Source organism: Neolamprologus brichardi, chromosome 10 (assembly GCF_056152115.1).
Source record: "Neolamprologus brichardi isolate AB-2024 chromosome 10, ASM5615211v1, whole genome shotgun sequence".
Lineage (NCBI taxonomy): Eukaryota > Metazoa > Chordata > Actinopteri > Cichliformes > Cichlidae > Neolamprologus > Neolamprologus brichardi.
Window position 1 is genome coordinate 20,891,420 of NC_142113.1, and position 25,763 is coordinate 20,917,182.

Genomic DNA, 25,763 nt, shown 5'->3' on the forward strand with positions numbered 1-25,763 from the left:
AAAAACTCAAAACCATGACAGGTTGACTTGCTTGCTTGACAATATTTACCTTTTATATGTCACGTAAAAATGGCCTTTTGTTTTGACATGCAGTATGTGAGTACAATGAGTGCAAGAATGAGTGCTTCAGTAACTGTAACTCTTCCTCTGTGAACTGCTTTAGTCTCAGCCCGACTGATAAAGGTCAGGCTGCCATTTCAAAGTTGTACAACAGCCGCTTTGCCAGAGGAGAAAAGAACCCCCCACCCCCACCCAAAGAACGCTTAATACAGTATTGTTATCTTTTTTCCTACACTACAAAAGTTTACTTGAGAATCTTCAGGCTAACTAAATAATAAATAATGAAATAAAGACTGTTAGCCTTCACTGTGAATAGTTACAAAAAAGTCTATCACAGTGTGAGCTTTGTGCTTTAATTCGAGTCAGAGAGAAATTAGAATGAACTGTTTTGGACAAATTATGAACCTTACTGTAAAAGTCATCAGTTTAAATGCAGCAGTCAGTGTGTTGTCTTTACTTTGGGATCCTATTTGTCAGACACTTCATTGAAAATATTGTCATTTATTTCTAAAGCACTGAATGAATAAGGATTGAATAAACTTCTCATAGTTCTCTGTAGTGTTTACTATTATTCCACTCTTTTTTATGGTCAGCAGTCCACAAATGATGACGGGCATTATTGTAATAAAATGTATATTGAACAGCAATACCATATAAATCTAACTTTTAAGGTGTTATAAGGTAATTGTAAAGCGAGTTGGATCCTTTTCAAAACCCTTTAAATATATTTAAATGAAAATTCCCGAGTTTGGCTGCAGGCTCGTATTGTTACTTAATGTTGCTTTACCATATTTATGATGTCTTCAGCTTTCCTATACAGTTCTATACATCTCTCTCGCTCCTTCTCTCTATCTGTCTGAGCCTCTTAACACACTGGCTCAGATTAGATCCACTCACTCTGTTGGGTTTAGAGCCATTAGCTTAATTAGAGACTAGACGTTCAATTCACTGTCAGATATCTTGATCCGTTGGCTGCCTTTCAGTCGTCTAACCTAAAGTACGTAAAGGTTTCATCATACTGCCTCTGTGGATAATGCAGCGTATCCTGGGCAAGCCCGTTACAAATTATCTGTCAGTGACAGACGTGCAGAGGTGAAGGCATAGCAGTAATTTGATTCTTGATTCTTTTTAGATACTTTCATGGGAAAATATCATTACACTGGTTCCACTACATAAGAATTTTTGGTTAATATAAGCCATTGGCTGACACATATTGTAATAAATACTATAAAGCACAACTGATGGCAGATGAGGGACTTAGCTCCCTCCAGCTGGAGCAAATAGCTGTTCAGTTCCTTTTAAAACGCCTAATCAACCAGCTGAGCAGAGGCCGCCTAACCTTCACACACAGTCGGACTAGAAGCAGTCACTTGGCTGAAGGACTTTGTATTAGCTAAATGAAAGCCGTAGATCATACTGCCAGTATATCTCGCAAACACTGTGTCTATCTGTGTGCCCTTTTTTTTGCTGGATATGCACTTATCACACAGCTCTGCCTCCACATAAATGTATTTAAAGTTGTAATTTGTAATTGGACACATGCAGATAGAGACAAAATTCCATATATAGTATATAAAACACAACACGTGCAAGTTAAAAGCAATACAAATTAGGATCAGGGTTCTGTAGATGCTGTACCATCTGTTGCAGGACTTCTTGTTCTTCTTGTCCCTGAAGATAGTTCTGTGTGTCTCCTACTCAGTGTTTGGAGTCGCTGTTCTCCATGCACAATGTGAGGCCAGTCAGAAGCCTCCCTAATGGTATTACATAATCGGTGAGACTCCAAACATTTGAAGTGGCTGAAACTTTATTGCACCTTCATTTGGATGGACAACCATAACATACTGTATAGGTTAAGATACGATGGTCGCTGGTCTAATCCCTAAAAGCAGATTAGAGTATTAACCCTTCTGAGCTCAGAAAGGACAACAGCTCGTACTGTACTAATCTGCACACACACACACACACACACACACACACACACACACACACACACACACACACACACACACACACACACAGAATATTAATTGTGACTTTAAATGAGCCGGTGAAACCTTTATGTGGATAAGTGGATTAATACCGTTGATTGTGTCAAAGAAGGCTGTCAATTAAAGTTTCTTAATTACTTCAGCAGCTTGTGGAACATCATACATACTGATCACATACATATTTGACCAACTCGACACCCTGTTCTTTTATTAGTCATGACAGTTTGCCCTCAGTAACATGACTATCATGAGCAACCTTGCCACATTGTAACTATACATCCTTTTTTTTTGCTTCTGTTTATGATAAATGAAGTTCTGTGTCTCTGTTTAGTGTGCGGCTGTGACTTGGTGCATGCGGGTTTCTTCCACCACTCTGGTGAGTACATCTGTACAAAGGACTACCAGCGGCTCTACGGGACCCAGTGTGACAGCTGTAACCAGTACATCACCGGAGAGGTGGTGTCTGCCCTGGGGAGAACGTACCACCCAGACTGCTTTGTCTGCAGCATCTGCAAGTAAGGAATGAGTGTTTCTTCATGTAGACCTAAATGTTGGCAGGCAGATAGTCAAACAGATAGACTGACTGAGTAAGGCAGTCAAAGTAAAAAAAGTTATTTGTTGTTATTCGCATTCATCTTGTAAATCTATACTTGGTAGTAGTCTGTCTGAGATCAGTAATAAATCCAGATGAAGGGATCAGACAAAAAAAAAAAGAAAAGAATAAAATCCACAGTTTAATAATCACAGTGGGGATTGAAGACCGGTCAGGACAGGTTGTCTGATGACTTACTCGAGTGGCAAGGTTCAGTGTTCTGGTGCTCCTGGTGTCAGCAGATTTATGGATCATGACATAAAAGTATTATTTAACCGAGGGGATTATCTTACTCTAACCTTAAAGAAGTGCTGTGAGTCCATAAATACAACTTAACTAAAGTTGCTTAAACATGACGATCAACAAGTAGATATTGTGAGCAAAATGAACTATTCAGAAAATTAACAGACTTACTCTGTGTGAATGTTTTCTGTCATAACACAGAGATGCAAACCTTTCAAAAAAAATGATTGATTAAAAACATAATTGCAAGATGTTTGTGTTGAAATTCTGCTGCACATAAAAATGATCCCTGGCCTGAGTGTAGTGGTTTACATGTTTGCTTGCCAAGTGAAAAGATGCTGCTTCATTTCCAGCCGGAGGCACAGATCCCCTTTGGGGTTGTGTCATGAAGGGCATCTGGTGTAAAGCTCAGCCAAATTAAACCTGCAGAGCTGCCTGCTGTGGTGACCCCTTGTGGCAAGGCAGCATTTTTTAAAAGTAAGACATCGTAGTTGTTTCTCACACGACTTTAGAAGAGGCCTGCTTACATTACTGTGTACGAGTAAGCTGTGTGTTAAAATGTTCTTGGTTTCTTAAGAACAGCTCCTGTGTCTGCCTCGCGGGCTCTGTGCTCGCCTCTGCTTTTACCCTGAAATATTATCCCATACCTCACTGGGTATGAAGCGTTATTCATTTTAACTGTTACGCACTGAGAATCTGACAAAGATTTCCAGAGCTGAGAGCAACATTTAATCCTCGCAACTTTGACATCAGCCTGGAGATCTCGTTTTATTCCTTGCTACATTCAAACTGCAGAAATACTCCTCTGACACTGCTGATGGTAGTTTTTGACAGTATTTATGTTATTAAAAATGTCCCAGTGTAAAAAAAGAATTTGCTAAATGTTAGTTTTCAATGCTGGGAAAGACAAATTTTCATGTATAATGTAAGGGTAGCAGAAATAATGGCAAATATTGTGTGAAACTTCTGCTAAAGAAACTTGGAATTACCTGCACCAATACTACTTACGTACATCAATACTGTTCAACTTGGGAGTACAAGCAAATTGGAATTTCGTGTGTTTTCTGATTGGGTAAACTGTGAATTTCTGTATTGCCCTATCTGCATTCTGCATGGCATTACTGAAATGTTTTTTTTTATGCGTGCTTTCTCAGAAGCCCATTTCCAATTGGAGACAGAGTGACCTTCTGTGGGAAAAAGTGTGTGTGTCAGCAGTGTTCACTTTCTCTGAACAGCGACAAGCCCGTCAAGGTCCACGGACCAAGCTGTAAGAAACAAACACGCACACACACAAATGAAAATATACGCTCACTGACGTGTGCAACACCATACACAGCAACAACATATCTCACATTTTCTTCACTAGACATAAAGGATAAGCCAACACACATTATCCAGTTCTTCAAAAGCTGTGCAGGTATTACTTTGTAATAATTATTTTTCTATTAATATTTCAAGGAAATGCATGGTGTTTTAAATAGAATATACTCAACTCAAAGGTTCATTTACTAGCCTGTAGAATAAGTAAAATGTCGTGTTTTATACTCCAAAAAATTAAAGAAATGGAAGAAATAAATATGTGTCCAGCTTTGAGTATTTAAGTTTGTGTGTGTAACTAAATCCCATCAAATCCCATTCATCAAACCTAACACAAGCAGAAGAAGATTCATTTTACAGCACTTTGCCAGATCATCTTCTTTTTTTAAAAGCTATTAGCTATGGTTTTTCCCTGCCTAATGATATTTAACTGACTCATATCTTTGTGATTCATCCAGCATGTAAGACTGTTTGTTCCCCTACAAATGAACACCTAGAGTTGCACAGTCCACCTGCTGAACGCTGCAAAAACACAGCATCTTTGTAGGTGTGTAGCTGCAGGGAGATACTTCCAAACACACCCACAAACACAGAAGGTGGCCTGCTGCTTCAGGTAGTCCTGGTAGCTCCATCTGGCAGAGACAGTGTGACTGTCACGACAGGAGAGAGGGATGAGGAAGAGAGGAGGAGGAGGTAGAGAAGTGATGAGAGGTTGGCAGAGCAGAAAGGCAAGGACATAAAAGGGGAGTGATAAATGCATAAATGCTCAAAGTGTTCCTGCCTGTTCCTATCGTACATGTGTGCGTTCTCATTACCGCGCTTCCTGCTTTTCCTCTCCCCTCTCCTCCCCTCCAGACTGTGCCGGCTGTGGTGAGGAGATCAAACAGGGTCAGTCTCTGCTGGCTTTGGAGAGACAGTGGCACGTCAGTTGTTTTAAATGCCGAACATGCGGCTGCGCCCTCACTGGAGAGTACATCAGCAAGTAGGTGGCTTGATCCTTCCTATCTCAAGTCAGTCATAGGTGTGTTTGGGCAAATATCAAACGTTTCTTCAAGCAATCCACATCAAAAGCCACTGCACAGAAACTGCCTCCTGTATCCAGACTTTTAATTCTGAAACTACCGTACTAGAAAATTGGACGTTTAAAACATTTGTCATCAAGTTGTGGAAAGGTTGCTGTTTTTTACTCATTTTTCTACTATTTACTATCAAAATTAAATTGAAAGGTAGCACTTGCTTTGTAAATCTTTACAGGATGAATAGTAGTGGAGTAAACTGTGAGCTTTTTGTCTTTCTCACTGTTTCTCACTGTTCAGAGATGGGATACCTTACTGTGAGACTGACTACCACAGTCAGTTTGGGATCAGGTGTGAGAGCTGTAACAGGTACATAAGTGGCAAAGTACTTGAGGTGAGTGCATTTTTCTGTTGTGTATGTGTGCTTTTGGGAATATGCGTGCATGCTTAAAGACAGCTGGGAATGCCAGTGGGAATGTGCGTGTTCTGTGCTTGTCAGTGTGAGCTGGTCTATAAAAAGCTGCAAAAAAATGCAGCTGTCCCTCTTTAAATGAAGTGCTGACTGATGACGAAGCAGCTTTGGAAACCCGACAAAGCAACACTTCCCCATCTCCTTCACACTATTCATCTTTTTTTCTTATCATGCCTCTCCTACTTCTTCACTCTGCATTGTTTTTCTGTTTCTTATCACCACTCTGTTCCTGTTTTCTCATCTGTATCATTTGGTTTTGCCATTTTGTGTCTGATTTTCCTTTCCTTTCCTGCAGGCTGGAGGAAAACATTACCACCCCAGCTGTGCGAGATGTGCCCGCTGTCACATGATGTTCCTAGAAGGAGAAGAAATGTACCTGACAGGTAATCAGGATATTGTGTGTGGTAACTAGCAAAATAAGTTTCCCTTGTATGAAGTGGAAGAAAATTCCACTATCATCCTGAACCTGGATAAAACAAAGCTTAACATTTAATAATAATTATAACTTCTGAATATAAAAGTCTGAATATATTTGTTAGGAAATCAATTTAGTCTGAATTTATGTCTCTATAATCACAAATGTGCTTCTGCATTTGTACAGTTAACAGGCATAAAAATAGACTTCTAGCTTCAATTGAATTTGTACCCTGCAAGTATCCAGATGGCCTCTGTGTGATTCTGCATCTGTGGAAGTGTGTGTGTGTGTGTGTGTGTGTGTGTGTGTGTGTGTTGGTATTACTAATGTTGTGGGGACATTAACATGTTTACTCATATTTTGAGGAAAAGCTTCCCTTTTGGGGACAAAAGCAAATACTTATAATAATTTAATGACTTACATCTAGGTAAGTGTATATGTATGTGTATGTTTACACCTGTGGTGGACACAGACATAAGACTGAGATTTAGATCTTGGTACTTGGCTAAAATGTCCTCAGTTCCAACTAATGTACCATGCTTCATTTCCTGAAACCTCTGCAAAGGACTGCATGAGAAGGATTTGGGGGTTTATGTCTGAGTGTGTGTGTATGTGTATATATTTTAAAAAAGACCAGGAATGTCAGTGAACAATACCTTGACCTAATAAAAGATTGCGGTAACAGCCATTATATAGGTTATTGATCTCAAGTATAACACTTGTGGTAAATACACAGAAACCCACACATCCCCCTCCTCTGTCACACACAGAGGTTGGAGTCAATTACCTGTCAGCCTTCACCTCCTCCACTGTTTCCATTACTCTCAGCTGTCACTGACAGAATTATCCTAATTGATGTTACCATCACCAGGTTTTAAATTGAATCATCCAGGAAATGTTGTTTTATAAATCAGATAACAATGACTAAAGTTAATGAGTTCAATCATGGAGATACATGAAGATAAAGAAAAATCTTGTTGTGTATATATCTGATGAATTTAGTCCCACATATTCAAAGAGCATGCAACATTTATATCATGATAATACTGCTAAGTATGTATTAAAATTGTCAGATTTCTTATACCTGACAGGTGTGTTCACCTGTCACAGAACAAAGAGTTTTTATACAGTCTGACAGAGAACAGCAGGAAGATTTCCTGAAGCGTTATTTATGGTGATTGGGTTGAATCAGTCAGAGGGATAAGGAGCTCTGCTTCCTTAGTAGTGTGGAGTGGAGGGAGTTGTGATGGGTTGTCCATAATGGAGAGCAGTTTGTTCAGTGACCTCCTGTCCCTCACTGACTCAAACGGCTCCTAATTCTTGCCAGTGATGGTTCCAGCCTTGTGAATCAATTTGTTGATCCTACTGGCATCTCTGGTGCTGATGCTGCCCTGCCTAGAAGACAACAGCAAAGAAGAAATACAAATAACAATCAGGGAGTGAAACATTATAAAAAAAATCTAAAATACAGAAAATGTGTACAAAAACTTTACAAATAACAAACGTACTGGAAGGCATACTATGAAGAACATATGGGAAAAACATGGGTGCACTGCACACAGAAAGAACTGAGGTTAAACAGTGGCTAAATACACAAGTGGAACCTAATTGGTGAAAACAATTAGGAAAAAGCAGCAAATCACAGCAGTGAGTAAAGACAAGAAGCAAACCAACTGGACACATGAGAAAAGAGACTGCTGAATAAAACAGGAAGTGACCAAAGGAGCACACACAGACCCGAAGTGGGTGGCTGGAACACACACCAAGAAAATACAAGATGAAAACAGATATTATAAAATAGTGCAAGTGATAAAAAAAAAAAAAGTAGGACAGGACAAGAAAAAAAAATTGTGAACACTTGGCCTAATGGAGGAAAATTTAAATTTAATATTAAGTTGCTGTACCATAACATGTGGCCGACAGACACAGTGTCAGAGTTGCCACACAGGGTGGCACCTCCTGTTTCAGCTCATTGTCATTCTGCTGCTCTACCTCTCAAAGCCACCAGTAAAACTAAGCATTTGCATATAGTACTTGAAGACCACATATGTGAGCTTTTTAATCTATACCTGTAAGCGTGTACATTGTATTCTTTATAGATGTGTTTGAGACTAATATGTGTGTCTGTGTGCTGAGCTCCTGTAAACTGCCCCAAGGTTACATTCACTCCTTTTGATTACTTTAGACATGTAGGAGGCCCGAGCAATCACCCACGTGAGGCACACTCAATTACAACACACACGCACATACACCCACTCGTACATGCACACACAAACTCGAAATCCATCTCATGACACATGTCTAGAATAAGAAGTGGTTTGTGTGTGCAAGTGCATATAAAAACTGGTTTGTGTGGTGGTAGGGATTAGGGATGGGAATTGATGAGAATTTAGAGATTCCAATTCCATTATTTGATCCCTTATCGATTCTCTTATCGATTCTCATGAGGTTCTCATTGGCTCAGTTTCGAGAGTCACCATCATTGCTAAGCAGCAGTAAAGAAAATACATTCATGCAAATTAATTGCACGTTGTGGGTTAAATATTTGCTGAGGTATTTGCCCTCTTTGTTGTGATCAGTGTTGGAGTCGTCACTCAAAAAAGTCATTATTACACATATTACACGGGACATTCTTCTTTAAAGTAATGCGGTACATTACTTGATTACTCCCAGAAAAAAGTAATTTGTCATCCTACTTGTTATATTAATTTCATAACAATATGTAAAAATATTTAAAATTCCCAATGAGGACACAGATCTCTAAGATCTTTCTCTTAGTAGAATCCAAAGCTAGCTGCAACAAAGCAAAGATGAAAACCAGAACAAAAAAGCAATCGCCTTCTGCTTTAGAAACGTGAACAGGTAGAAACGGAGGCTGCAGCCTGTTTGCTCCTCTACTTGTTACGTGTTGAAGTTCAGGGTCTGGCTGCTGAGGTCAGTGTTTACTCAGTTTTCACTCTGGGTTCTTGGCTAGTTTAGCATTAGCATGCTCTCTTGGTGGATGCTTGCAAAGAACCAAAATTATGTTAGCAGCATAAAGCAGTTTTTTCTGTCCTGGATGCCATTTTCCACTTTGCCATTTATCTCGTCCTTTTGTGCAATAAAAATAAAAGTCCATATCTGGTTTATGAACTAAAAATGGATGCTAGCATCTTCAAAACGGTTAAAGGATCGAATTGCTGTTATGCTTTCCTTTTCCCTTCATTCGCAACAACATTCTCAACAAAAACTTGGATTTAATGTTAGTTAATTTCCTTTCTTTAAAAATTAGCAGCAGACCATGGTGTTTTTGTTTTTTGTGTTTCGTTTAAATGACAAATTACATATTTCCTTCAGGTTTGGGGCCGCTGCTTAAAAGAAGTCTTTTAATTCATTTTATCATCATTACATAAATATAATGGTGATAAAAGAAAGCACATCTTTTAGAAGCGGTATGATTGCTGCTGTCAGTTAGCTTTATTAAATTAAATTAAAATTAACAGAATAAACCACTGATTCAGGATACAGCCAATCAATGTAGCATTGTAGTGAAAAAGACTTTAATGGTGAAAAAGAATTAATTTGATGCTCACACTAATTTTTGACTACACAAGAGTATTTGGATACCTGTGGGTTGTATTTCTGACCACAGCTGAGTGATAAGCGATGCCAAAGAGAATCATTTTTGTTTGGCAGAATCAGTTTTTGTTTGAATGAAATGTTCCTTTCCAAGTAGAAACTGATGATTAACCACATATATTTACTCTTTACTCGGTGTAGTCTCAGTTTCAAAAGACATACAGTATGCATTTCATGTGCTCAGTGTGTACACACTTTGTATTGGCAGCATGGCTCAGCAATAAGGAAAATTTTCTGAATATTTAAATATCTTTTTATAGACTACACTTAGAATTTCAAATGGTAGAAATATATAAATGTTAATACTACTTCCTTGGGTTTCACACTGGTTGCCTTCGCCTCATATTTTTGAATAGAGTTAAGATCACATGGCCAGTTTGTTCCACTGATTACCCTTATTTTGCATAAAGTCTGTACAAAGACAGCAGAGCCTTCATTCCTACATCCCACATCTGCATGTAGGAAAAAATACCAAATATCTCAGGTTACTTTATAATGGCACTATTGTTAAAAGAAAAAATAAATAGGCATGCAGCTAGTTTTCTCAGAGTTTATTTCGCACTGTGTTTGAGACTAAATTCTTTTTCACTGCACAATTTAAATTCTCCTCATCCTGTAGAAAAAGGATTTCAAGTCCAAGGCCACACATCTGTTCGACAGCAGAGTTGAAGACCGTGGGTGGGACGGGGGTGCACTGAATCACCACGCATGGTTCCTGTCTACACTATTGATTTTGTGTGGGTGTTTGTGTGAGAGCGGTGTGTCTACTTATTGGGCGTGCATAGCCTCCTGCTTTGTGTGTGCGTGTGTGTATGTGTGTTGCAGATTTATGGTGTTGATAGTGGTTGTATATTAGAGTCATGATCAACTAACTGAGTTCTTTTTGCTGGCCTGCACCGCCCCAGGGCTCAAGAAAAATGATACATAGGCAACGTGTGTGTACACATGCATTTATTTGTGTGTGTGTGTGTGTGTGTTTGTGCGCGTGCGTGCGTGCATATGTGTGTGTGTGTGTGTGCGCGCACGTGTGCTCAGGGTGGATATATTACTGTCATTATCAGATCTACATGGATATAACATCCTGACATTGATTATTATAAGAGCTACGAGATCTCATTCATTGCCTCTTTCCTCTCTTGCGCTGTAGTTCACCCTGCTCCTCTTTGTTTACTGTTGCTCATTCTTCTCTTTTTCCCTTAATTACTTCACTTCTTTTTCATTCAGAAAATTATTTTGCCATAACTGTTAAAGCACAATTATGACACAATTTGACGCAGTCAAAAAAAATATAAACAACAACACGATTATAATGTTGCATCCTGCAATATTTGATGTAACATTTTTGCGCTTTAACACTTGTTTTACTTTCTCTTTTCTGTTTAAAAAGGATGATGGTACAATCATGCTGGCTTCCTTAATGGAACAATTTTGAAACGTACTTAGTTTTTATTTTAGTCTACAATGTAATATAAGCAATGAGAAGTATTCACAGAAGCACAGCATGAAAACATGATAGCAAAACTAAAGAAAAAGTACTGAATGTATTTTTTATAATCAAATACAGCGATAGAAGTTTCCATATGGTTGATGATAAATCAGCTGGCTAAATCATTGCTATAGAATACAAGAAGAAAAAAACCCAAGTTTAAGCAAAGTAAGGCTTCTACTTCAATATTAATAACTTTGTGGACATAATTAGAAACATACAACATGCAGTTCAGCATTATTCACTTGTTCATTCTTTTCAGTTCCATTCTTGTTATTCGTGCAATACTGTTTATTGTGTCTTATTTGCTAATATCTGTTGCATTTTAGGCAAAACCACAACAAGGAGGTAGAGAGACAGGTTGCAAAAAGTAACTTTATTGACCATAAAGTTGTTAACAAAACACAATGTAGAGCGTTAGCAGCAAATTCCAAGTCTAAGTCGTTTTATAAAAGCTGAAAGAAGACGCAGGATAAAAGCTTGATAAAATGACAGACTGAGAAGTCATACAGGCTAAAGACCCACCAGGTGGAAATGGCTAGTAAGGTTCATATAAACTAAATTAGACAATAAGGATGGCGGGAAATGAGCAAAGGCAGGAAATAGAGCTACATGAGGGACAGGCCTTCAAAATAAAATAGGGAGTCGCTAACAGATGACATGGCAAAAACAACAAAATTTGGGGATCACATGGCTTAAATTGTTTTCACACATTCAGAATGTCACTAAACATTAATGACAGGTGAAGATAATGACATGAATAAGAGTTGGCTAAACTAAAAAGATGAGTTACTGTGAGAAAAACATCTGTTTAATTATGGTTGGGATATTTCAGTTTGGACAAAGGAGTGGACAGAATTTTTATTTTTCCCTCTTGATATTTATCTGTGTAGGAGACCACAAGAGCTACATCCTCTCTTATCAGTTTAGACAAACTGCTTCCACACACACACACAGTGTCTCGTGTGTGTGCCTTTGATTGATGTTGATGCACTTGAGAAAAGCTGATCTGCTCTTCATAGGATCCCATAAAACTGTATGGCTGCTGCCCACACGCAATAAACAAAGTAAACTGAGATAAAATCGCATGTGTGTATGTGCAGGTTCAGAGGTTTGGCACCCCATGTGTAAAGAAGCAGCTCGGCTGGAGAGGAAACTGAGGGTGAGTGTTACTCAAAATACCTGCAAGCCCCTGCTCTTCCTCTCTGTTTCTGTTTTTGTCCTCTCAGTGGTTCTCTCTTTCATGCTGTGTCTGAAATGTCTCACTGTTGTTTTAAAAGCAGGTATGTCGCTCTTAGCATTGTAAGAACTGTGCTCAAATCTGCCCTCAGCGAATTTAGTTTTATATATAAAAATTTGGATAAATAGACTTTATTTTGCTGTTCATTTATAAAAGATTTCCTTGTAATATATAGTTCGTCACCAGATTTTTCATACTATTATTGCAGCTTTATTAAACAGAAATTGTCCAAAGAGGCTCATAAAGTCTTATTGTATTCTTTCAAAGCATTTCATTGAAAATAGAGCTGCAGACCTGCACTTTTGAGCATGGTGTTGAGCGTGGTGCTAATCATTTATTTAAGCTCAGTTTTTAAAACCTTAGGACGTAACTACAGCCCAGCCCATGCAGCAGTATATGAATGACTAACCTCTATTGTGGATGGATTATCTCAGTTGTTCTCCTGGCTGAAGTTTGGTCCTTTTACAGCATCCTGCCATGCGATTACATTTGTTCCCGACCACTGAGAACACTCACGTTAACTTTTATCGAGTGGAAAAAAAATTAGCTTGTTTATATTATGCTAACATAGCTGTGTCGCTAGCGGTCATGTAGCACATCATTATATACCAGCTAGCCAAACATCAGTAACCCTACAAACATTACTGCTGTTTAGTTTTCTGTCTTCATTTACGTTGGAAGTGATAGCAGAGCTGTACGTTTTAATTTGTTTCCAAAACCCCGCAGTCAGGACATGCAATATTGTATTTGGATAGAAGCTAGCAAGCTAACTTCCTGCTAACTTCTAACTCCATTAAATGTCATAAATTCCGTTTTCATGGATGCCTGGATGTTAAACTCAATTGATACACCTGGTAGAGCAGAACGCTGATCATTTTATTAAAGATGAAAGACTTTAGACAGTTTTTCAACTTTCAGTAATGCTATAGTGATTGTTTGATATATGGACCTGCAGCGGAGTTTAGGCCCAGACACGGCTAGTGACGTCAGACTTAACGACCGGATTGGATGTTGATCTGGTGACTGTGGAGGCCATCTGGACTCATTGTAATGTTCCAGAAACCCTTTTTGGGGTGGTTTTAGCTTGGTGTAACTTGGTGTGTTAACGTACTATTAGAAGATTAGCACACTGAGGCTTGATGCTGAGTAGTAAGGATGGAGTCCAGAGTATGCCAAGAAAATATCCCCCATAGACTATCATACCACCACCATTATACCACTTTAAGTGTTGATACAAGGCAGGATGGATCCAGGCTTTCATGTTGTTTACACCAAATTCTCACCCTGCCGTTCAAATGTTTGAGCAGAATTCAAGGCTCATTACCAGGCGACCGTTTTCCAATTGTCTGTCGTCCAGTTTTGGTGAGCCGATGTGAATTATAGCCTCAGTTTCCTGTGGTACTGGAGGTACTGGTGGTACTGGGTAACCAACTCAAGGTTTGAGGTGATGTGCTTTCAGAGATGATCTTCTGGATACCTTGGCTGTAACGAGTGATTATTTGAGTTACTGCTCCAGTTTCACTTTTTTGAGTAAGCTCACTGTTGTATTTAAGCTAACTTTATTCACCTCCTTGCTCTCACTGACATTTGTCCCACCAGCTGAGACGTACCTCCGAGACAGCATCCATTTCTCCTCCAGGCTCCTCTCCTCTCCTTGGCTCTCCTCACCGGCTCATCTGTGTGAGTAACCGTCACCATGGCTACGCCATGGTTGCGCCCTCAGCTGTCACAGTCACATCTGTCACTCAAACATAACCAGCATAGACAGAAGCACAAAAGAGACCCTGAAAGCTCAGACGGTCTGTGCTATCAGTCTCTCAGCAGACTTCTTGTCTGTCTGTTGCCTCTCCCTGCCTTACTGTATGCCTACTAAAAGCAAAGTGCTAGACTACTAAAGCCTTAATATGCCTTTTATAATAAGCAGGCTTTTATCTTAAGCCCTTTAGTTTCCTATCTAGAGTTATTGTCTTACAGTGCACACTTTTTAGCTCTATCTTAGATCGTTTAATGTCATGTTTAAATTTTTACTGGCCCATCAAAGATTTCAGTTTAACCTGCTCACCTGAATGTTTACCATTGCCTCATTTCCCTTCCTGTATGCTACCATATGTGTGATTTTCTATGCAAGAATTTGTGTCTCCGTGGGTGCCTCTTCTGTTGGTGATCGAGATTGGCTGTTTACAGCCAGTCTTCTACTTATGGTTTGGTCTTCATTTAATGTGTATCCCTGTCTACCTGTCTCGCTCTAACAGGCTAAGGGTGATGGGGATGTTTTGGAATACAAGCAGGTGGCAGCACTTCCCAGGGTTAAAGCCATATATGACATTCAGCGGCCTGACATTATTCCTTATCAGGCCGACCATGCACAGACGCACCTCTCAGATGACACTTTGGAGAGATGCAACCGTAGGCAGGTAGTCACACACGCACAAACTCACTATTTGAATTTCTTCCGGTAAAAATAAATTGACCATAACATATTAAGAATAATGAACAGTAACAAATATCTTTTATTTCTCCTCATATCCAGTCATTGGGCTCCTTATCACCATACTCTCATGTAAGTACTCTCCCCACCTCTTTGTGTAATGGTTGAGAAGGTAATCCTTACTCTAAAGTATTAAATACAAAAGAAAATAGATGTAACCGGTTTTAATTTTAGAACTCAAAACAGTAAAGTTGAGTGATATCAAACACCGGCAACATTTGAATAGATCAAAATGATAACAGGTTGATTACTTCAGTGTATTCAGTACTTTAAACACATTAAACTCATGGTATCGGTGTCTCGCCATTGGCAGATAAGCTGAGGTACTGTAAAATGTTGGGTTTCTGGAAGCAGATTTTGATGAAAGTTAATTACCAATAATAGCAGACTGGATAAAAAAAAGGATACAAGAAGACATAGTTTGATATTTTGGGACATAATTTTGTACCCTTGAGATATACCATCTTAATTAGTAAACTTTAGAAGTGCTGGTAGGTGGATTTTGTTCCCATCAGGCTGCATGTTTCCTCTGATTCCAGTCTACATGCTACGCTAACCTAACCACTTTCATATTTAATATACATCTATTTATATGCTAATATTATTGTTTTAGTCTTGGCATGAAGGAAAGTAACCATCCAAGTATTTCTTTAATTTGTGCCATCATTGTAACGGCACCGTGATAGTCTTCACTGTCTGTGTTTAGACTACATCTGCACATGTTTGTGCACTAGGACTGCCAGCAGTATACGCACCATGTAGGTTAATAAACTGCTGTCAGCATGATTAAAACTGTGTTGTGGAAGTAACCTTGTGGTCTACCTTACTGCCTTTAGTAAATTAAAGCACATTACTCAGACAGCCTCTAAAGCAGCCTTTCCTTTCAGGATCTCTTGGATGGCATGGAGTTAAGAACAAGACGTTCCTCCAGCTCCCCCTATACCGACTCACCTGCACACAGTCGTCACGGAGGCTCCCCACTGCATTATTATGTCCCTGGTAATACACCCACTCAAGCAAAGACACACACACGCGCGCACGCACACACACAGAGAAAAAAAATAGCTGGATAGAAAGTCTTTGTGTGGGTGCAACTCACATTTGCATGCACATGTAATCCATCGGGTTATTTGTCAGTGTATCTTTCAATACCCTGTCTGTCTTACTGTTTGTGGATGTGGGTCATTGATTCTTTGGTTTCTCTCATTGTGACTGGCTGGGCTGAGTGCAGGCAGTGAAAGTGGCAGGAGTTCTCCTTATTATAGTCAGCCAGAGCCCAAGTGTGCTACACCCACCAACACCTTCCAAGCCCCCAAGCATTTCCATGTGCCAGGTAGGCCGTTACTGTGTATGTAGCCTGACCCTAACCTGTTAACTAACCAAAACTTCACCACGTCAGACCAAAACTAATCCTGACCCTAACCTGTTAACTAACCAAAACTTCACCACGTCAGACCAAAATTAATCCACAGTTCACTCATGGACCTAGTTTGTTATTACTATATATCAGCTATAGCAGCTGTTCTCCTGCATTCATGCACACAGGTTTTAATTGGATTAAAATAAAAATTTGATATTTTGTTATCATTTTTGAAATAAAAAAATCCTTTATAGTCATGGCAAAAAAGTACACTGTCTCAAGTCTAAGGTTTTACATATGAGGACATAATAAAAAATAAGGTGGTCCTGAGCAGGTGTTAGAATGAGGTAAATACAACCTCAGATGGACAACAAGCAACTAACTAACAACAGCTGAGCCAAAATGTAGAAGCTGTGAGTGAAAGAGAAAATACGGTCCATGATTCAGTCGCTTGTAGAATCACCGTTAGTAAATTGAAGTAAACATTTTCTATACAACATTATTAATCTCTCACATCATTGTAGAGGAATCTCTGCTCACTCTGCTTGACAGCGTTGCCTCAGTTCATTGAAGTTTGCAGGCATTCGTTCATGGACAGCTCTTTGAAAGTTCCACCACAGCATTTTATTCAGGTTGAGGTCTGGACAACCTAGATTCTTTTCTTTTTCGACCATCCTCTCATATATTTTCTGCTGTGCTCGTTTATTGTCCTGGTGCATGACCAAATTTCTCTCAAGCTTTAGCTGTCAGGCAGATTTAACTCTATACAGAGGAGTTCATGGTTCCCAGGTCCAGTGGCTGCAAAACAAGCCCAAATCATCACCCTCTACCACTGTGCTTGACAGTTGGTATGAGGTGTTTGATGGTTGGTTGTTGGTATGCTGTGTTTGATTTTTACCAAACATGGTGCATTATGTCCACTATAGCCAAATACCCACAGTTTAGTCTCATCTGTCCAAAAGCCATTGTTCCAAAGGTATTGAGGATTTTCCAGATTCACCTATGCAAACCTAAGCCATGGTATAATATTAATTTTTAGAAATAATCAGCTTTTTCCTGGCACTTCTATTATCTTTCTTGCCATTGTGTTAATACATCTGAATGCTCTAGACCGTGGGTGTCAAACACAAGGCCTGGGGCCAGAATCAGCCCAGCAAAGGCTCCAATCCGGTCCACCATATTGGCTTTCTCCTTTGTGAAGGAGGGGATTGCTTTTGGACTTTTAACTGTATTTTCACAAGTTTTAAAGTTTTTCCTCTCAATAAATATCTCCTACATTTCCATTAGTACTACAACAAGTAATTAAGTAATCGATAATAAAACACAGAAAATGTACTGTTTTTTCACTATCTACTATCAAAATTGAGCTACAAGACCTTTTCTGTAATTTTATACATTTATTGATTTGTGGTGACAGATTTCAGGGGATCCATGGGTGAGGGGGCGGGTGGGCGACATCGACACCCAAGTTTGTGAATATGATAAGTGACATAGGAGTTTCAGATAGGTGTATAGCTGTATCTGGGAGGCTGAGGGGTAGCACTATTTTTGTTTTTGTTAATGTTCTTTTTTTTTTTTTATAATGTCGTGATAGTAAAAACCTTCAGATTCAAGGTTTACTTTCTTTTTACCATGACTGTAACTAAAGAGTAAATTTGAATATTGAGTAATTATTGTGATGGAAGAACACTCTTCTTGCTGGTTCCAATTTATCTAGCCCCCCCCCCCAAAAAAAAAGAGTCACAAAAAAGTAATTTGAGATATTAATTACTAGTGAGCACGATCCATCCATCATCATCTAGATAGGGGAAAGTTTCTCTGTAATTCAATCATTTTCATCTTTTTTTATTTTCTTTTATCCTTTTGCCTTTGTCCTTATTTCATTGATGTTTTAACAACCATAAAATGTATTAATCCTCCTCTCTCATTGGCCAATGGGCACTCTTTGTCTATTTTGTCTTACTCATTTGCAGCTTTTGTGTAACATGCGAGTACTTTAGTACTGTCATCTTGCAACAAATATCGGTTAATTTTATTTTAAGAGCCCATCAACCCTCCACTTTAACAACTTAACGCCTCTCTCCTCTCTGAACGCTTCACTCTGTCTTTGCTCCCTTCACTATAAAAGGCCTCTTCTTCTCAATATGAGCTGCATATTTGATTTCCCTCCATCATTCCCTCTTCCTGCCCCCACTCCATTTCTCAATTTGTGTTTCCTCATGCTTTTTTTCCTCTCGCCAGCCCTGAAACAGCACTTCCTGCTTGCTTTCAACAGAGTGCGAAATGTATCTGCTGGATGCTTTTATTCAAAGTGTCTCAGAGTGTCATGTGCATACACATTTAGTGCATACAAATAAGGTTGCAAACTTGGTTGCATTTGTGGCACACAGTGTGAATGGAAATGTTTTCTGTTTTTTTCATTATTTATTGTTATATTAAAGGCTAAAAGGCATTTATAGTTTACTGTGGCATGTTGTCGTGCCGCTTTTCTGTTCTTGTCTCTTCTTAGTTTTTTCTTTTTAATTTGGATCAACTTTAATTGCTCTCCACCCTCATCTTTATTCTTGTGCCGCCTGCTTTTCTTTCCTGTATTAAGCCTGGGAAGCTGTATTAATCAACCTCGGCATGTTAGTCAGGTTGTCTGGATGCAAGGCAGCACCTCTGCAGTACCAGTTTATCACCTGTTCTGTCAGCTTCTGTCGTGCTTAAGACTGTAAATGTATACAACTAATTTGGTGGGGGAGGTTGAACAAGGAAAGCTAGAATATTTAACTCCTCCGCTCTCCTCTGTGCACTGCATACTGGGATTTTGTACGGGAAGGAGGTTGGTATAGTTTTACCTTTATATACAGTTTGCATGATATCTGTAAAGAAACGTGAGGGTAATTTAATGAATTATCTCATTAATTGTTGGTGTAAAGCTATGCATTCATGTACTGGTGTTCTCCCCAGAAATGGTGTCCCTCTCTGGGGAAAAGCAAGTGATGCTAACAACACAAATAGTGCAACTAATGAAAAAAAATTGAAGGAGGAAGTGTCCCTGTGGCAGGTGATGCAGCAGGTTCAGCTTCAGTTGTATGAGATGAAAATGAGAATAAAGATGAAAGAATGATGGATGATGGTTGACATAATGTGGAAATACAGTTTTTTCCCCCTCCCTGCATCTGAGCAAATTCTAGACTTCTGTAAAAAAATAAATACTGATGACTATAGTTCTGATAATTAACATCTCTGTCAAGGCAAACGTATCCGACCTACCTTCGTCTCACCTTTGTCAAGTGTGGTGAAGGAAAATGACCTCAGTGTTGTGAGAAGAAAATTTCATTGATTTGGAGGTCTAGTCAGTAGTTTTGAGCTTGGGTTTGTGTTATAAAAGCACATGTTTTAGGTTTACTTCCTGTATGTTCTCACCTGTACCTCGTTCCCCACCATCTGTGTTCAGAACATATGGTATATTCCTGTTCCCTTTCTTCCTGTATGCACCTTCTTTGGTCTCCTGTTTTCCTTTGCTTACATGTTTTGTTTTGGATTTCTGTTAATGACACATTATGGATTTTTAACCATTTGGACTTTGATTTTACCCTGAATAAAAATCTTGCTTTGTAATTCAAGTGTGCCATTCACAGCTCTGAACTCAATATTGCACATTAGGGCCATGATGTCACCCTAATGATTTTTCAGATCACCATACAGCTACAGAAGACACCCTCAGCACCAACTGTGGCAAATTAACATTCAGAAGCAGACCCCTCCTGTCAGTCTTTCTGCACTTGTTTGATTGTTGGAGTTTTTTCTGTATTATTGTAGACTCTTTACCTTACAATGCAACGTGCCTTGAGGCGACTCTTCTTGTGATTTGGCACTATTTAAGTAAAATTGAACTGAATTGAATGGATGGCAGTCATGTAGATGGAGGGATTACCTACACTGAAGTTGAACTTTCCTTTGAGAAGACTTTTTTTACTACCATTCAGCAGCTCAGTTGTGACTCCCTGAAGAGCCCTATAGGCAACAAAAATAGGAGAGAGAGATGTTAGGGTTTGGTAAGAAATCAGAGACCAGCTTCACTTCACTGTACAAACTATAAAAATAGCTGAATGTCTTTTAAATACATTTAAGGATGGTCTGGAAGCCATTATTCATTATATTCAGACTTTCAATAACTCGCACTTTTGGACAATTTAGGTCTTTGTGTCTAGAGGAAGAAAAAGCAGATCATCTTTGTTGCAGATGCTTGAAGCCTTCATTTTATTTCATGGGATAAGCTGTTGTATTCAAATACTGCTATATTGTTGAAAATAAGAGGACGAGGACTTAGCAGCTACATCACTGTACAAAGAGGCATTAGGCAGGGTTGGCCCCTATGTGGTCAGCCATATGCTGTTGCCTTTAAAATCAGCTTAGATGGGATCTCACAGGTTTAACCTTTGCTGCAGTTTCACATACATGAACTAATGTGCCTGCTTGTGCTGATGATGCAGCTGTGTTGATTACTAGTCATAACAATTTTGCACATGATCGCATAAAACACCACTAAAATATGTGAGCACACCCTTTCCAAGAGTTAACTGGTTGAAGAAGGTTCGAGATGTAAATGGCAGCTGGCACTTCCATCTAGGATGCACTGGAGCAGAAAGGGATGAAAAAAATGGTGTTTTTGGAAAAATTATATTCTGAAAAGAAACTGACAGGGTTCAGAGGAGAAAAATCATTGCCCAAACCATCTAGCAACAGTTTGACTATAGGATGAGGTATTTGGTTGTGAATTATTTTGTTGCCACTTGACTGTTGTTGGACCTTCAAGTACACTTTTAAAGGAAATACAAATAGGACTGGCTAACTTTTTCTTGGGAGGATATCACTGGCTCAGATGTGCATTTCTGTTGTCATCTCTGTGTGAAGGTGGGCAGAGTCCAGTTGTTGCTTTTCTCTGAATAGAGTTCATGTGGATGATTGTATCGATTTTGGAGTGATAGAAATGTCCTCTGCAGAGTAACTTGTGGATCACTTGATCTCACTTTCTGAACATATTTATGTGTTGTAGCCACACTATGTACAGGTTGGGGTTGTAAATATGTACAGTAGCTTTCCTTTGTGGGATCAATAAAGTATCTGTCTAATTGTACAAAGAAATTGGTTTAGTTAAAGATCAAAGTTCTCCTCTTATCTGAATGTTTATTTTGCTTTTTCTCACCAACTGACTCTCTTTTGTTCTCAGCTTCTGAAGAAACTAACATCTATAGAAAACCACCCATCTACAAGAGACAAGGTTGGTTAATTGGTCAAATTTTTGTGATTTCAAAACCTTTTTTGGGGCTGTGTATCTGTCCAGTTAGTTGATTCTTGTGTTAATTGTAGCATAGTCTTAGTGTGATAGTTCTGTGTGTCTGACTTAACGAACCAGTTACGGAGAAGATCTGAGTTAAAGCTGCAGTATAGATTTATGACACACTTCTTTATTGTCTGTAATCTGCTACCTCTGATTAGATTCAGTCTTCTTAGTGGAAACACTCAGAATAAATGAAAGAATTTCTTCTGGACCCTTACACAGCTGCAGTTTCAGTTACAAAGTTTATGGTGTGAATTAACTCTAATTTTGTTCCCCAATATTTCAGCTCTTGTCAGTTGTCCACTAGATAAGTTTCACCTTCTGAAACTAGAAAGGATACTGATCACTTGTCCCTGTTAAGTAGGCTTATGTTGGAATGGGGTAAACGGTTTATGAAAAGCATAAGAAATACATGTTTAAAATGCAATTTCAAAACCATCAGCTGTAGTCTTTAAACAGTTTAGCCCTTTATTGCTTTTAACAAATTGTAGTGAAGTGAAAAATGATAAAACTACAAGAAATGAACCCAACATAAAGCAAGATGGCAGACACAAAGCAAAGCACCTCTTGGGGTGAACAGACAAACTGACAAAGGGGACAATACGGGACTACACACACACACACACAGAGGGGTGACTGGAGGTGAAGCACAGGTGGGAACAAGACACACTTGAAAGCAATAATTTGGCAGATAGTCACAGCAGAGAAAAAGACCATGAAATAAAATTAGAGGTGTGGTTGTGCAGTTAATGTTGCTTAGGAAGGTTTCTAACAAATTGAAGTGACCCGGAAGTATCTGTATGGCAGCCATAATAACAGCGGTTCAAATTCTCCAACTGCTAAGAAAAGACCCTTCCTTTATTATGTGCAACAAACCATCCAACTGTTCACCAAAACAATGACTGTGATTTAGACCTAAATCAAACTGATGGTGATTTTGGTCACATAAATGTTAACACTAATTGTTTCTCATTTTTGAGTAATTTCAATCACTAATTTCACAGTGAGGCCTACTCATACCATAACCCAGCTGTATGGTTTGACAACAGGTAGTAAAATCTACAGTTGATCTGTCAATGTTGCACTGCTGTAATAAAATTCTCAAGGAGGTGTTGCCTCGTATGAAGAGCATAGATTTATATCAGCTGTCTAAATCAATGTTATAACTTATATGAACTATATCAAAGTGTGTTTAAGATATACATTAGTCATGTCTGTGGTTGTATTGCCACCCTTTAGATTGATCATCATCATATGATATACATTTTTACTCGGGGCTAGCTGGGAAAGGCTCCAGCCTAAGTTGTTGATGGAGGGAATTTTACTTTGGTCACAGAAGATTTCAACAGTAGGTAGGATAGGAGTTACTGCATCATTGGTCAGGCAGGAAAAAATAATAAAATAAGATTCATGCAATTTTATAGAATTTCAGCCTTTGTAATGAAGTTTTTTTTTTTACTAGTTCTTCTTGTAATTTAGTAATTTAGTCCAGCTATGGGACATTGTAGTTTTAACATGGTACACCATTAACAAATATGTGCATTCAGATTCTCTGAGTAAAAAGCTTTCCTTTTCCTGTTTCCTTATAAGTTCTTCTGGACATCTTTCCTTGATGTTTTCCATCAAAATCAGGTAAAAGGAAGTAGGAGTCAATTTTAGGACTATTTGATTATTATCCATAAAAAGAGACACGAGAAACTAACCTTCACTTCATATCAAAAAGAAGTGACCAAGAGACAAATAATACAGAGTAAAGATTAAACATGATGCCAGAGGCAGAAGAACAGATGAGGCTGGAGAAACTAAAAATATTAAAAACAGTAAAAATAGCCAATCTGTTACACCACCACTGCAGCCATTGTCTGTGCTTCTCATTTTTGCTGTCATGTATCTGTAGGAGGAGGACTCATATGGAGACTCTTAAGGCAGCAGCAGAAATTGAAAACAAACCTTTACTTAAATAGGTTGAAAAGTACAAACTATAAATATTAAGGATTATACAGGAATCCAACAATTTAGGCACAGAAGACACAATAACAGACACTGTACAAGGACTGACAAAAAGATGCCATTATATATACACAAGAGGGGGGATTAGCTGAAGTGAGCACATCTGAGGGAAATGAGACACAGGTGAACAGAATCTACAGTGGCTTGCAAAAGTATTCAGCCCACATTTGGTCACATTACAGCCACAAACATGAATCAATTTTACTGGAATTCCACGTGAAAGACCAACACAAAGTGGTGTACACGTGAGAAGTGGAACGAAAATCATACATGATTTCAAACATTTTTTACAAATAAATAACTGCAAAGTGGGGTGTGCGTAATTATTCAGCCCCCTTTGGTCTGAGTGCAGTCAGTTGTCCATAGACATTGCCTGATGAGTGCTAATGACTACATGCACCTGTGTGTAATCTAATGTCAGTACAAATACAGCTGCTCTGTGACAGCCTCAGAGGTTGTCTAAGAGAATATTGAGAGCAACAACACCATGAAGTCCAAAGAACACACCAGACAGGTCAGGGATAAAGTTATTGAGAAATTGAAAGCAGGCTTAGGCTACAAAAAGATTTCCCAAGCCTTGAACATCCCACGGAGCACTGTTCAAGCGATCATTCAGAAATGGAAGGAGTATGGCACAACTGTAAACCTACCAAGACAAGGCCGTCCACCTAAACTCACAGGCCGAACAAGAAGAGCGCTGATCAGAAATGCAGCCAAGAGGACCATGGTGACTCTCGATGAGCTGCAGAGATCTACAGCTCAGGTGGGGGAATCTGTCCATAGGACAACTATTAGTCGTGCACTACACAAAGTTGGCCTTTATGGAAGAGTGGCAAGAAGAAAGTCATTGTTAACAGAAAACCATAAGTCCTGTTTGCAGTTTGCCACAAGCCATGTGGGGGACACAGCAAACATGTGAAGAAGGTGCTCTGGTCAGATGAGACCAAAATGGAACTTTTTGGCCAAAATGCAAAACGCTATGTGTGGCAGAAAACTAACACTGCACATCACTCTGAACACACCATCCCCACTGTCAAATATGGTGGTGGCAGCATTATGCTCTGGGGGTGCTTCTCTTCAGCAGGGACAGGGAAGCTGGTCAGAGTTGATGGGAAGATGGATGGAGCCAAATACAGGGCAATCTTGGAAGAAAACCTCTTGGAGTCTGCAAAAGACGTGAGACTGGGGAGGAGGTTCACCTTCCAGCAGGACAACGACCCTAAACATAAAGTCAGGGCAACAATGGGATGGTTTAAAACAAACATATCAATGTGTTAGAATGGCCCAGTGAAAGTCCAGATCTAAATCCAATCGAGAATCTGTGGCAAGATCTGAAAACTGCTGTTCACAAACGCTGTCCATCTGATCTGACTGAGCTGGAGCTGTTTTGCAAAGAAGAATGGGCAAGAATTTCAGTCTGTAGATGTGCAAAGCTGGTAGAGACATACCCTAAAAGACTGGCAGCTGTAATTGCAGCAAAAGGTGGTTCTACAAAGTATTGACTCAGGGGGCTGAATAATTACGCACACCCCACTTTTCAGTTATTTATTTGTAAAAAATGTTTGGAATCATGTATGATTTTCGTCCCACTTCTCACGTGTACACCACTTTGTATTGGTCTTTCACGTGGAATTCCAATAAGATTGATTCATGTTTGTGGCTGTAATGTGACAAAATGTGGAAAAGTTCAAGGGGGCTGAATACTTTTGCAAGCCACTGTAGGTAATAAGATAAGGAGGAAATAAAACTAAATAAAAAAAAAAAACTTGTATCACCCAGTCACACTGACTAGCCTGCTCAGTTTTTTAGCATTCTAGCCAAATGCTACCTCATGAGACTTTTGGAAAAATGCACATACTAAATCACAGTCAGAGCTGATGGATTGGTGCATTTCTAATTATGACAGTAGCATTCCCCATACATCATGTTGATAAAGTTACTTTAAGGTTACTTGGCTCAACTATAAAGGTATGCAGACTTGAGGTGGATGTAAAGTTTGATCGCAGTTTTGATACAGCCACATCAAACCTGTGATTACAGATTCCGCTGGTGGAACTGAGAGAAGCAGTGCCAAATAGTGTCTAGATGATCTATCTGTGCTCACATGGCAGGTCCAACAGAGTTAC

General features: G+C 39.1%; 1 protein-coding gene across 3 annotated transcripts in view; it reads left to right on the forward strand.

Moving 5' to 3' along the window:
* LOC102789555 (actin-binding LIM protein 3-like) overlaps positions 1-25,763 on the forward strand; it is a 56,194-nt gene that overhangs the window by 17,971 nt on the left and 12,460 nt on the right. For 2 of the 3 annotated variants that reach the window (XM_006784915.2, XM_087847384.1), the window contains exons 4-14: positions 2,383-2,566; positions 4,041-4,153; positions 5,059-5,185; positions 5,520-5,613; positions 5,987-6,074; positions 12,314-12,372; positions 14,050-14,130; positions 14,703-14,864; positions 14,981-15,010; positions 15,826-15,937; positions 21,517-21,567. In XM_006784915.2, coding sequence (XP_006784978.2) covers positions 2,383-2,566; positions 4,041-4,153; positions 5,059-5,185; positions 5,520-5,613; positions 5,987-6,074; positions 12,314-12,372; positions 14,050-14,130; positions 14,703-14,864; positions 14,981-15,010; positions 15,826-15,937; positions 21,517-21,567 — 1,101 coding nt within the window. Of the gene's footprint in view, positions 1-2,382; positions 2,567-4,040; positions 4,154-5,058; positions 5,186-5,519; positions 5,614-5,986; positions 6,075-12,313; positions 12,373-14,049; positions 14,131-14,702; positions 14,865-14,980; positions 15,011-15,825; positions 15,938-16,169; positions 16,272-21,516; positions 21,568-25,763 lie in introns of all 3 variants that reach the window. The other variant, XM_087847385.1, reaches the window with a different exon arrangement.